The sequence below is a fragment of the Hemicordylus capensis genome, chromosome 4 (genome assembly GCF_027244095.1).
Source record: "Hemicordylus capensis ecotype Gifberg chromosome 4, rHemCap1.1.pri, whole genome shotgun sequence".
In the NCBI taxonomy this organism is placed as follows: domain Eukaryota; kingdom Metazoa; phylum Chordata; class Lepidosauria; order Squamata; family Cordylidae; genus Hemicordylus; species Hemicordylus capensis.
In genome coordinates, this window is record NC_069660.1 from 46,927,842 (window position 1) to 46,941,316 (window position 13,475).

General features: G+C 43.4%; 1 protein-coding gene and 1 non-coding gene across 2 annotated transcripts in view; both read left to right on the forward strand.

Moving 5' to 3' along the window:
- The window catches only part of NECAB3 (N-terminal EF-hand calcium binding protein 3), a 159,108-nt gene that overhangs the window by 126,302 nt on the left and 19,331 nt on the right, over window positions 1–13,475 (forward strand). The window contains exons 6-9 of the mRNA XM_053250058.1: window positions 5,822–5,958; window positions 7,349–7,470; window positions 8,636–8,715; window positions 13,055–13,108. Coding sequence (XP_053106033.1) covers window positions 5,822–5,958; window positions 7,349–7,470; window positions 8,636–8,715; window positions 13,055–13,108 — 393 coding nt within the window. The remainder of the gene's footprint in view (window positions 1–5,821; window positions 5,959–7,348; window positions 7,471–8,635; window positions 8,716–13,054; window positions 13,109–13,475) is intronic.
- On the forward strand, window positions 1,098–1,175 carry TRNAG-UCC (transfer RNA glycine (anticodon UCC)). Its single transcript has one exon. It is a non-coding gene; the product is annotated as a tRNA-Gly (tRNA).

Consider the following 13,475-nt stretch of genomic DNA (forward strand, 5'->3'; position numbering starts at 1 on the left):
CCCTGCACTCCATCATCCTTTCTCCCACTTGCTTTTCTCCTGCTGGGAAAAGTAAGCTCTGCAAGGAGAAAAGCAGTTGTGGTGGGACACAGTTTTTGGAGAGCCCAATACCCTTTTCCCAGCCATGGCTTTTCTGCCTAACTTGCTCTTTCACAGTGCAGAACAACCGGACCCATAGGCCATGTCACTGTCACATCTATTTAGACCAACAGCTGTATACAAGGATGGTTTCTCAACATGGAAATTTTATGCTAGGTAACTGGGTCTACAATTACATAATCAGGCCAAGCCTAATAGGTTTCTGCTCACAAACAGACATTTCTCCAAATGGATGAAGTAGCCCCTGGTTTACACAGATCATCTCTGCCACTGATTCATTATATAGAAAAGCAGGGGAAGAAGCTTCACCATGTTGAATTATTATTATTACCTGTGCCCTGGTTGCATGACTAATAAAGAATATCCCTTTGTTCCATGTGTGAAGGTAAAGACTTTTTGCTCACAGCTTTCAGCATAGCTGGGTTGCTAAAGAAAGTACCTTTATTTATTCATTTTCACTATTGCCAGCTAATGCTCAGAAGTATATTTTAAAAATCTGGGATGTCTTGGCAGTGGAGAAGGTGTCATACCAAAAGAAAGGAGCTAACAGAGGTTCCAAATCCCGCTCATTTCTATTATGTATTTATTTTGCAGTAAGGGTGGTGGTGAAGGTTTGAGAATTAAACTCTCGTGGTCCCTAGATACAGTTGCTTCACTCAATTATGAAGACATCAAACCATATCACTGCTCATCCATTGCATTCCAGTTCTTTCCATGTTGTCCACCTGTGTTTTTAAAGACCTGATTTAGCAACCTCTCTGATGTTAAAAGCAATTCCAGCACCAGTCTGTTTAGTGTGGACTGGCAAAGGGCTACCGATGAACCTTGCAGGCAGAGTGATGCATGAGGAAATGCCATGCACTACCTCTTGGGGAGGATTGCTGGTCTTGTAGTAGCAAGCATGCATTGCTCCCCTTTGCTAAGAAGGGCCCATCCTGGTTTGCGTTTGGATTGGTGACTACATATGAGTGCTGCCTGCTGTAAGGTATTCCCCCTTAGGGGATGCGGCCATAGCTCAGTGGTAGAGCATCTGCTTTCCATGCAGAAGGTCCCAGCTTCAATCCCTGGCATCTCCAGGAAGGGCTGGGAGAGACTCCTGCCTGAAATCTTGGAATGCTGCTGCCTGTCAGTGTAGACCAGGGGTTCTCAATGTTGGGTCCGCAGATGTTTTTGGACTTCAGCTCCCATAATCCCCAGTCCCAGTGGCCTTTGGCTGGAGATTATGGGAGTTGAAGTCCAAAAACATCTGGGAACCCAACGTTGAGAATCCCTGATGTAGACAATACTGAACTAGATGGACCAATATTCTGACTCTGTATAAAGCAGCTTCCTACATTCCTATGGATGGTGCTGGCCCACCTTCTACATTGCTTTGCTTGCATTTCCTGGCTGCACTGCAGTTAACATGTCCCGCTATGTGAGCCCTGTTCTCACAACACATGCAGAGTGAGTGAATATGAATAAAAGAAAGAATATTCACTTGAATGTCTGCATGGAGTTGATGCACATTAACCTGTTGGGCTCTCTCCACATGGCGTCAGTTCAGGAAATCTCACTGGTGACATGAAGGCAACTGTAGCACACCTCATCCACCTCAGTGTGCTGCCTCACCTCCTCTGGTCCTTATTGTTTACATGGGGATAACCTGCCATAGTGATGACCTACACAGGTAAAGTGCTACACAGGTAGGCCAAAATATTGTCATAAGAACATAAGAACAGCCCTGCTGGATCAGGCCCAAGGTTCACACAGTGGCCCACCAGATGCCGCTGGAAGCCACAGACAGGAGTTGAGGGCGTGCCCTCTCTCCTGCCATTACTCCCTTGCAACTGGTACTCAGAGGCACCCTGCCCTTGATGCTGGAGGTGGCCCACAGCCCTCCAACTAGTAGCCATTGATAGACCTCTCCTCCATGAAGTCATCCAAACCCCTCTTAAAGCCATCCAGGTTGTTGGCTGCCACCACGTCCTGTGGCAGAGAGTTCCACAAGTGGATCATACCCGTGATTTAGAAAACCTGGCTTAGCAGTCTTCCCAAGGGGAGTTCACTCATTCCCATCCCCACCCTCCATTTGCTTAGGGTTATGCATGAAGAAGAAGCAGGACTGTTCTTGCTGGCCAGAGTTGAGGCATGCTCTTCTTCGTCCCTGTATTGAATGCTAGTATAAAGGGCTCTTTGTATGTACAATTGTATGCGTGTATAACTCTTTCATGCTAATGCCCAGTGCATGGACAGCAGGGGACATAGCTAGCAGGTGGGGTCCCATTTACCCCTCAGGTGTCTTCTGAATAAACAAAGGAAGAATTTAATGGCCCTCCAATTGCAGTGAGAAAGCCCTAGGTATATACAACCAGATGTGCCCGGGGTGGCTCTTTCATGAGGTGAGGCGAGGTGATCACCACAGGCAGCAGTCTAATGGAGCACGGGGCAGCAAAATGCCCCTCAACGCTGCTTTGGAGCAGCTCTTGAGGGCTGATCTGATCCTTTCAAGGAATGCCTCTCCTCCCACTCCTTGCAAGACAGAAAGAAGAGGAGGATGCTGGCAACCTTTCCTATTCTCCACTCCCTGCACCACTCCCAAAGCTTGCAAAGGTTGATTTTAATTTGATTTTTTAAAGGCCTTAAAACTCTTCCTTTCTGAAGAAGCTTTTAAATATTATCATCTTGTTGTAATCCTGGCTGCTGTTCTGCTTTTATCTGCTCTGTCTTTTATCATGTTTCAGGATGAGTCACTGTCTTTTATTATGTTGTACTCTTTTGTGTGTGGTTTTTTAAAAAAAAATCTTGGATTTTATGTTTTTATGCTTTTCTTGTAAGCCACCCCAAACAGCACATTGCTGGAGTGGCAGGATATAAATATTTTAAATAAATCAATACCTTTTGAAAGGAGGCTGCCCTCATCAGGGGCAAATGGGCAAGGCTGTATTTGGTGCTGTACCATAATACCTTGCAGTGCTCTGGATCTGCATTAACCCTGTGCAGACATCCAGTGAACATTCATAGATCTCCCATTTTGCACTCAGCCTGATTATGTCCTGTGACAAGGGAAGTGGTATTGTGCTCCCTTTTCTCATAGCCAGAGCTTTGACCACCCACATTTTTAATAATCTCATGCCTTTTTCTTCCTGCACTAAAGCACAACTACCTTTTCAAAATGTGTTATTGTTAAAACACAATTATGCTAATGAGAAAAGAAATGCAGATGAACAGACAAATAATAGGATTGTTCTGACTGCAAGGAGGGGATGACTAATTAAAAGGTTGATTGTGGCCAGTAGAGAACAGGAGATGACATATTGGCTGAGGGAAGCAGGAGCTGCTTTAAGCTGCACCAAATGGGGAGAACTCTGCTGATTAAAGGCTGCAGTTCTAAGTACATTGACTGACATACAAAGCAAGGCTGCACCAATGCACTGAAAGAGCAGCTTAAGAAAACAGAACTTCCCAACTAATTGCATGGGTGCAAAGGCGAAATGGCCATTTTTGATACCTTCCCCTTCCCCAGGAAGCCCTCGCTGTCACCCAGAAATATATCCCTGAGGGCTGTGTAACCCTCAGGGACATATTTCTGGGTTGCCCAGAGTGCTTCTTGTGGAAGGGAAGGCATGACAAATGGCCACTTCCTCCTCACTGAACCAGTGCAGTTAGCTGGGAAATTCTTTTAGGCTGCTCTCTTGCTGCAGCAGTGCTTCTTTCGCCAGGCTAGAACCTAATGCAACTTGCTTCTGAGTAAACATATCGTTTTGCCTATGATTTGTATTGCAAATAAAGTGCTATCTTAAGTGCTATGTGGAACCGCAAGCTTAATTTGCGGTTAAATTGCGGGAGGTGACAAGGAGCTGCAAGGCCATTCCATCTGCCTGCAGGGACCTACCAACTGGTCCCTGTGCCTCCTGTGGAGCTTCCAGCCCAGACGGGGAGCAGCCTGCTTGTTTGCTGCCAAGTTCTAGCTGGCTGGTTGTCAGCCCCCAGACTGTTGAGGAGATCCACCTGGTGCCTGTTCTGGGAGCTATACGTCGTGAGAGATGCGGCTCTCAGGGCTTGTTGGCTTAAAAGCAAGGAGGCTCGCCAAAGGCATAGCCATTGGGCCACCAAAGGGGGCGGGCCGCTGGGGCTGGGCCTTCGAGGGTGGGGCTGGTGGGTTGGGTTGTGCCAGGCCTTTATCAAATATGTGTTTGGGCTCTCTTGAGGGGGATGGTTCTGGGAGTGCGCCCAGCATTTCTGGGGCAGCTATTACTGTTGTGGTGGGGAATAGAAGAATTGGCACAGGCAGAGCAGCTGGCCATTACAGGGGAAGGGAAATTAGTAACTTAGTGTCTGTTTCCACTTCCAACTGCACTGTCAACTCTCAGGCCTCGGGGAGCAGCCCCAACAACCCGCAGAGTCTGGCCTTGCTCCTCTGCAATGCCAGGTCAGTTCAGAATAAGACCAAATTTGTCCACAATTTGATCATGGATGAGGGAGCTGACCTGGCATGTTTAACCGAGACCTGGTTGGGGGAGGCGAGTGGTCCAGTGTGGGCTCAGCTTCTCCCACCAGGTTATTCTGTCGTGGAGCAGGCTAGAGGATGTGGGGGGGCGGGGTTAGAGTGGTTGTGGTCCATAAGAATACCATTTTCCTTACCAGGGCCCCTGTGAGACAGCTGACTTATATTGAGTACATATTTTTAAAAATCAGTTTTAAAAATCAAATATCTAAATTTAAAAGTAAACAGTCAAAAAGGTCTTTACCTGGCATCTAAAAGAACAAAGTGATGAAGCCAGGTAAACCTAATGCTATTTTATGCTAATGTGCTGCTTGCATTTCCTTGGATACATTAAGACTACAGCTGTATAATAGTAGGTGTGTCTTTCCCCTCATGGCTTTGAATCTCTGTCAAAACTGCCATAGAGCTCACTAGGTGACCTTTGGCTAGTCATCTTCTCTCAGCATAACTTATCTCACAGGGTTGTTGTTTTTAGGGGCAGATTGAGGGCCTACAGAGAACCCACCCAACAGGCTGACCCCCGAACCTCCCAGGGAGCAGTAGCACAAATTGGTCCAACATAGTCTAATCACTGCTGCAATCAGCATCCCATTTACAAATAGGAACATCCCACCTCCCAGAGGTCTCTGCATCATTCTGGGGCCTCTTGAATATGCTCCCATTGGTTGGTGAGGTGGGTGGGAGGAAGAGCTCCTTTCCCCACTTTCCCCACTGTCCAATGGGCTTTCTCTCTTCCCATATGAGGCTGCAGGAACTTTGGGGAGAAAGCCCATTGGACAATAGGGAAAGTGGGGAAAGGAGCTCCTCCTCCCACCCACCTCATCAGCCAATGGGTGCATATCCAAGATGCCCCAGAATGAAGCAGAGACCTCTAGGAAGTGGGGTGTTCCCATTTGTAAATGGGAGCGCTGGAGAAGGAGCAGTAGCCACTACCACGGAGGGATTCAGTGCCAGTTGAGGACTCATGAAGAACTCATGAAGATGAAAGTAGGTAGGAGAACCATATACGTTGCCCTGAGTTCCTTGGAGGGTTGGATTAAATGTAATCAATATGTAGATAATAAACCCAGGAGGGTTTCTCCAGTGTAGTCTCCATCTCTGAACCTTGCTGAAGAAGTCTGGATGGTAGACATCCAGGATAGTGGAGCAGATCAAGAAAAGCTTGCCTACCTGTCTCCCCCTTGTCCTTATCTGCCTTCATCCCACCCACCCCCACTCCCTGCCCTTATCCTCCAGGTATATGAGAGCTCCTCCAAGATGGAACAGTTTGTGACCCGCTTCCTGCTGCGGGAGACAATGAATCAGCTGCAGTCCCTGCAGGTCTCGCTGGAGTGTGCTGCAGACACCATTGAAGAACAGGCTGGACGAGAAAGGTACAACCACTGGCCGGAGTAGATAAGGCATGCCCTCAGCTCCTGCCTGTAGGCTTCCAGCAGCATCTGGTGGGCCACTGTGTGAAGCAGGATGCTGGACTTGACAGGCCTTGGGCCTGATCCTGCAGGGCTGTTCTTATGTTCTTACGAGTTGTCAAAGAGAATCCAGAATCATAGGGGAAGTGCCATCTAGGCAACTCCATCATTCTCCAGGTGAAATGACCTCAGAGCATTCCCAACCTTTTCATCTAACGCCACAGAAATTAGTCTTGCCACGTAAGCTGTGGCCCTCAAACAGATAAATTAGGCCATGTTTATATTTAGCTTATCTGCAAAGTCAGATGGATTCACATTGTGCATCCATTTTCCACAGTCTAAATGTCACTGATATTTGATTCGTTACTTGTCCTTTTTACTTGTCCTGCCATAATCCCTACCAGCTTTATGGGCAGGACTGATGTGGGCTATATAGTCCACATCTTGCTTCCAATTTAGGTAGAAATGTTTCTAAAAGAAAGTATCCACTGTTTCTAGGAACAGTTCCCGTGTTTCTGGTTGTATGTCTCAGTGTAGTAGCAACACACAGGCTCGGAGGGGCTGCCATGAAGACCTTTAACCTGCTACTACAGACACAGTTATAATGTCTGACATACTCTGCAACGTTATGCACACGGTGGAATGTAACATTTCCACTGTTATTCAAGAGTGCTGTTGCACAAGTGCAAAAACTGAGCATTCCGAGTTTCACAACAGTGTGGCCATTATGCACAGTGTTGTGCAACTATGAAAATGTTACATGCATCTGCAGGCATAATGTTGCATGGCAGGTCAGCCAATAATTGCTGCCTGGAAAGGTAAACCCACGGGAATTGGGAGCCACCAGTATGTGGTTATCCCTATATCTTTAACTCCTGATTCTACCAAAGAGACCTCCACTTGTGAGCATTTTCCCAGTCTTGATATTTGCATAAAGTAAAGGTAAAGTGTGCCGTCAAGTCGATTTTGACTCCTGGCGCCCACAGAGCCCTGTGGTTTTCTTTTGGTAGAATACAGGAGGAGTTTACCATTGCCTCCTCCTGTGCAGTATGAGCTGATGCCTTTCAGCATCTTCCTATATCACTGCTGCCCGATATAGTACCAGTGGGGATTCAAACCAGCAACCTTCTTCTTGTTAGTCAAGCATTTCCCCGCTGCATAGTTACTGCTATAAAAGCCAAATGAACACATGATGATCAAATGAACAAACAAGTACAGTGTGTTCAAGGTAGGTCTTCTACTTCCAGATTTTTGTTCCTGCCATGGGGAATGAGGGATTGTGCATGCACAACTCTCATACACACCTATACACTAGCAATGACTCCTAATATGCTGATTCTGTGCTTTTTTAAAGGAAGGATGTGAATAAATCAGATGCTTTCATTGGCCAACGCACTGTAAAAAGGTGTGGTCGCAGAGCTCAGAAAAACATCTGCTTGTCTCCTACAGATCCTTACTCAGGGATGCTGACCACAGGTACTGGCAAGTTTCCTATTTCTGTTGTCTACATTCATGATGTTGTGAGGCTGCTTTGTTGCTGGGAGTTGAGGATGGTTTCTCTAATAGTGAGTCCTGAACATGGCTGAAGAGAAAGTGCAGTCACATAAAGTTGTATGCAAATTCCTTGACAACATTCAGCAGTGGGATGGTTCACACATCCATATACTTCATTTGATTCCTCATCACTCAGTTACTCAAAAATGTGATCATTTACAGTTAAATGTATGAACCGATCACTGAAAAGTGTTGTTGTGTGAGGAAAGGTAAAAATTCTGTGAATGGGGCCTCATCAATGATGGCTTGTTAGCACGTGCAAGTGAGTACTGATGCTGAAGGCATCAAGTGATGAACATGCATATGTGAGCCAGTCCAATGTCTTGATTATAAGAAGCATCATGCCTTGCTTTCTAATGAACATCTGCAACCCAGGGTCTAGTTTCATGTTATAGGGAACAGATGGCTGCCTCTGATCCATGTCTCCTTGATAACATCTAGTAAAGGAAAAATGGAACACAGCATCGTTGCTTTCAGCATCTTCCCACCCCATGCCCATTCATTGGCTGCTGCTTCCAGGTGATGGGAAGTGCAGAATGCTATACAATTTTGCATCATAAAGGTCTTTCAGATGTTAACAGGGAGAGACATGGCAGAGAGATGGGTCAGCAAACTCATGTCCCTTGGAATGTCTCATAAGGTCCTCAGGCATGGTCATAACAGCAGTCCTGGGAACAACTTGAAACAGCATTTCTGATTTGTGAGTAGAGAGCAGGCTCGAAGTGCCTCCAGTTGACAGTTTTCATCACAGGAGTGGCAGACCTAAAAATGAATATTCAACATCAGAAATGGCCAGGGCTCCTTTCTGTTTTTCAACATGGAGCAAATTATTTATTTAGTACTTGCAGCTGCACAAAAAGCATTATAAAGAGATTGAGCATTGCCTTCCTTGGGGGAAGGAGTGTGAGGAATGAATAAAAAACAAAAAAATCTGTCCAACTTGTGCTAAAAGGAAAGAGTGAAGGTTGGCCATGTCATCTCTCTGCTTGTTGATCCTACCACAGTACTCGTTATGCATTAAACTGCCGCCATAAGGTGCCTTCCTATGATTTCAGCTCTGACATTTCTCTGTCCACATTGCATCCAGGTGTCTGTGTGGAAACTGACAGCCAGTGGGCAGCTGAAATTAACCGACTGCAGCAGCTTATCGACAAACTGGACTGTAAGGTGAGCCAGCAAAATGAATTAGTAATAGATAGAATGGAAATTCCTCTTACCTTGACACATCCTTCCGAAGATCCTGGTTGTTGTTTGGGGCCTTTAAATCATGCCCAAAACATAGTTTAATTTGCATTAACACCATCCCTGCTTTTTCAGATATGTTTTTTGTTCTTGTTGTACTTGAGTCCTCCATGTTTTAATTCAGAGATATTTTTAGCATAACATCCTAAAATTGAGCCCACCCTGACGTCTCCTCTCCCAGCCTCAAAAAAACAACTTACCAGCCAGAATCCAAATACTCCTTATCTGAGGTTGGGCGGTTTGAACATTTCTTTTTCTTTGTATTTTGTTATTTTTCATAACATGTCTATACTTCATCTTAAAACTGTATTTAAGCTAATCCAGGAATCCTGGAAAATGTCATTATTTTAAGGGGACAAGTATAGAAGCCCAGATTCAAAGGTAATAATGGTGAAACCATTTCTTCTTATTAGAAGCTTGGAATTCTTGCATTAGGAGAAATAACAAACATTAGCCAACCAAGTCTGAAATGTGTACGGATGGATTATATGAGTTAAGGTATATCCTATGCCTCTGACATGTGAAAAACCTATGCATATGCAATGCCCACCAGTGGAGGAATAGCTACCTATACCACCTTTGTGACACAATGTGTGGAGAAATTTCAGATCCCACCAGCCCCATGATATCAATTCTTTACTGCTACTACCAAGTCGACTTTTCTTGTATATAGCTGGGTCTACTACAACAGCCCTTACACCTTTGCAAAAAAATACCAAAACCAAAAACTCAGTAGAGCGGAAAGGCTTATAAGTGTAAGGTGGAGACCATCAAACAATCACTTCTAATCCTTAAAAGTAACAAAGTTTACTTGGGAAAAATATTAGTCAATTTAAAACATTAGCTTTTGGGTTTCTTTATACAGCACAAACTTAGAAAAGAAAATAATTACCATAAGAGCATAAAGGAGAAAATAAATGATTGGAAAAACACATCCAACTAAACTATTCTAAAATGGTGCCTAATACAGAGTCCTCTGCAGTTACCTTCCTTTGTCAGCAACTTGGCTTGTTTCTGGTGCAGTCTCAGGTCTTGGTCACCTTTACAGACTTGGGGTTCAATCCAGCCTGGTTCTTCCGTGATTTCAGCCCTTACCAGAGATTACCCCTTCTGAGTAAAGAAATACCTTTCAAAGTGGTAGTTCTCTTATATTTATCAGGGGGAGAGCAACTGGCCATATCCAACCCCAGCACCAGCGTCCCTCCAATGGCTGTTGCTGGTATCTGCCTTATGTTTCTTTTTAGATTGTGAGCCCTATGGGGACAGGGGACCATCTTATATATGTATTATTTATTTTTCTATGTAAACCACTTTGAGAACTTTGGTTGAAGAGTGATATAGAAATATTTGTAGTTCGTATATAAATATCCCTTGTTCCTAGCTCGTACACCACTCTCTCTAAGTAATTCTGGCTATAGCCACAGCACTGACTCTCTCAGTCTGTGCTAGCAATTCTTCAGCTGGACTCAGCTCCTTCCTTTGGACTGGATTCAGCTCCTACAGTTCTCCAACATGTAGCTTCTTGACAGCACCGCTTGTCCTCCTGACTTCTCTCTCCTCTCTGCACACTCCAGCTCTTGTAACTGCAGACCCTCCACCCTGAATTCCAAAACTGAACTGTCACTGCTGATTGCCAAAACGGAACTGAACTGTGCTAAAAGCAACCTCCTTTTATACACTAATTGCTCCAACAGTTCATTTTAAATAATCCAGTCCAATCCAATTAACACAAAGTTCCCTCCATTTTTCAAAATTTACCTTCCCCCCAATATTAAACTGTCAAACAGTTTTCTCAATGTGAAATGAAAAAAAAAAACAGCAGGCAAGAACTTTTGACCCTGCCAGTGTTTTCAAGCATAGGGACTTTGCAAAGATATTAATACAGAAATCCTATTTACAATCATGAGAGCTTTAAGAATATCAGTGTATTAATAAAAGGGCTGATTTACAACAAGAGCCCTGGGAATATCAATTCAATTCATTTACAATACAAGTTTTTGTTTATTTTTCAAAAACCAAGAGGTCTAGGTCTCATTCCTCCATGCCACCTAATAGGTTGTGTCTGCTCAATGTTCAGCACCGTATGCCTTAAAACTAAGTGGCAATGAAATCCTCAAGTCCTTAAACCAGAGGTGTATTGTGCCCTTTTCAGGATATTCCCAAGGTGAAGAGATGATCAAAGCTATGCAGAATAGAAATGCTTATGGTTCTTGGAACATCTTGTCTACAGGAGTGTATAAGCATTCTATGGCTGTATGCTCAGGAGTGAGAAAGGGTGGTTTATTCTTACAGCTTCAAGTAATTACTGTATATCTGCAGTGAATTGAAATTAGCCTAAGTCCTAAAACACCTCATCAAATGTGAAGAGAGACAGAGGAATGTCTCTTCAATATGTTTGTCTTGACTTATATTATCTTCTCCCCTTTATCTTATTCCACAGTCCTCAGTTTCACCCTTTCTTACAATCATCCCTCCTTGTGAAAAGAAACAAAACTCCCTTTACTCAGTGCTGATAAGCTAATACTAACAAAGGAACAAGACTCCTTTTACTGATAAGTCAGTAATAACAATCACAAGAGTAATGACAATACTGACTGATATACTCTGCAACATTCCATCTGTCTTGTAATAGAACATGTCCATAGTTATGCCAGAGCACTCTTGTGCAAACGTGGGAAATTGCAAAAACACCATTGAACAATCAACGACCATTATTTCCAATGGTCATCAATCATACAACTGGGTTTTCACAATTTCCTGCATTTGTGCAAGACTGCTCTTGTACAACTGCACAACATTCCATTACAAGGCAGACAGAACACTGTGCAGTGTCCAGCCATTACTCTGATATTATAATGATAGTAGGGTTGATTTGTTTATTTATTGGTTGGTTGATTGTTTCATTTCTAACAATGGCCCCTCCAAAGGCTCTGGGTGGTGCACAACAAGTAAAATGCAAGAACAAACACCATTTAAAACAAACAGATTAAAACAATATAAAAAATTTAAAACAGAGCAGAGTTTTAATTAAAACCAATTAAAAATACTAAAGAACAATTTAAAAACCTTGGAAGGCCAAGCCAAACCAGTAAGTCTTTAGGGCTCTCTTGAAGGCCAACAACAAGCCCAAACTACAAATATCTGCCAGGAGTGCATTCCACAGACCTCTCCGGATGACTTCAGTGTGTGATGGGGATCATACAACTAGCTGGGTGACTCTGGGCCAGTCATTTCTCTCTCAGCCTAACCTACTTCACAGGGTTGTTGTGAAAGAGAAACTCAAGTATGTAGTACACTGCTCTGGGCTCCTTGGAGGAAGAGCGGGATATAAATGTAGTAATAATAATAATAAATCACCATCAGCCAATTACAAAAAGCAGCTTTACTGGGAACAGCCTATATTCTGCGACGATATCTATAACAATTGACAATAAAATTCAGCCATCCCAGGTCCTTGGGAAGGACTCGATGTCTGGATAAAACAAACCAGTCAATAACACCTGTCTGTGTAAACAAGAAATAATAATAATACAGAAGGTGGATGTAGATGTATGTACATCACTTGGAGCTGGATGTGTGAACCACCTCCATTGAAAATTATTGTCTCTTTGGTGGTATCAGGAGAGATGAACATTCTCTATGAGATGTATGGATCTCTTATTTCTGTTTCACAAATATGTGACATCATTTGATGTTACAGTTATCAAATAATGAGAGAGAGAGAGAGAGAGAGAGAGAGAGAGAGAGAGAGAGAGAGAGAGAGAGAGAGCGCATAAACTCACCTTCGTATTCATTTCCGGTTCTTCCTTCCCCAGAAGCTCAGGGATTCCTAGGATACAAAAACACACGAATGCAAATAACCTACTGCTAAAACTACTTCTTGTTTTTCCCTGGACACCTGTCAAAATGTCTGGAGTTGCCTCTGAAAACTGTTCAGATTCAGGCTTTGACAGAAGACTGGACCTCCAGGGAAATAGAGTTCAAGAGTCAGAGAGGCCTTTTCTGAGTCATCACTTCTTGTTAGAGCAGCAGGCAAAAACCCTCCAGAGTTTCTGCTCCAACTTACTTCTGTGGCAGCATAGCCTTGTTTTAGATTTAGAACTACTGTGAATGTCCACGGAAGAGGATGGTAATGATGCCATCATTCTCATTCATATATATATATATATATATATATATATATATATATATATATATATATATATATATCCATTTCACATTGCTTTTTCTCTTTTGTAATAATTCTACATTTCTGTTCACTCAGAGTCCAAGACTGGAACCACTGAAAGATGATATAGTATGCAAAGCAAGAGATTCCGTAAGTTTGTTACCATACCTTCTTTTTTGCTGTTGCTTTAATGCTAATAATGGTGATACCTTAAAAGAGCAAATCCTAAGCAGGCTCTCAGCCAATGTGGTAAGAATAATGGAGCTGTTAATATGCTGGCAACTACCGTATTTTATGGACTATAAGACTCACTTTTTTCCTCGAAAAATATCCGCCAAAATTCAGGAGCGTCTTATATGTTTTAACAGTTTAATATGTTAAAACTCTGAAAAACTGGATTAAAATTAAGGTGCGTCTTATAGTCTGTAGCGTCTTATAGTCCGTAAAATACGGTATACAAAACCTGAGGTTCCCTCAGCTGAGGTATGGAGAAGACCTGAAGTTAGCACTGCAGATG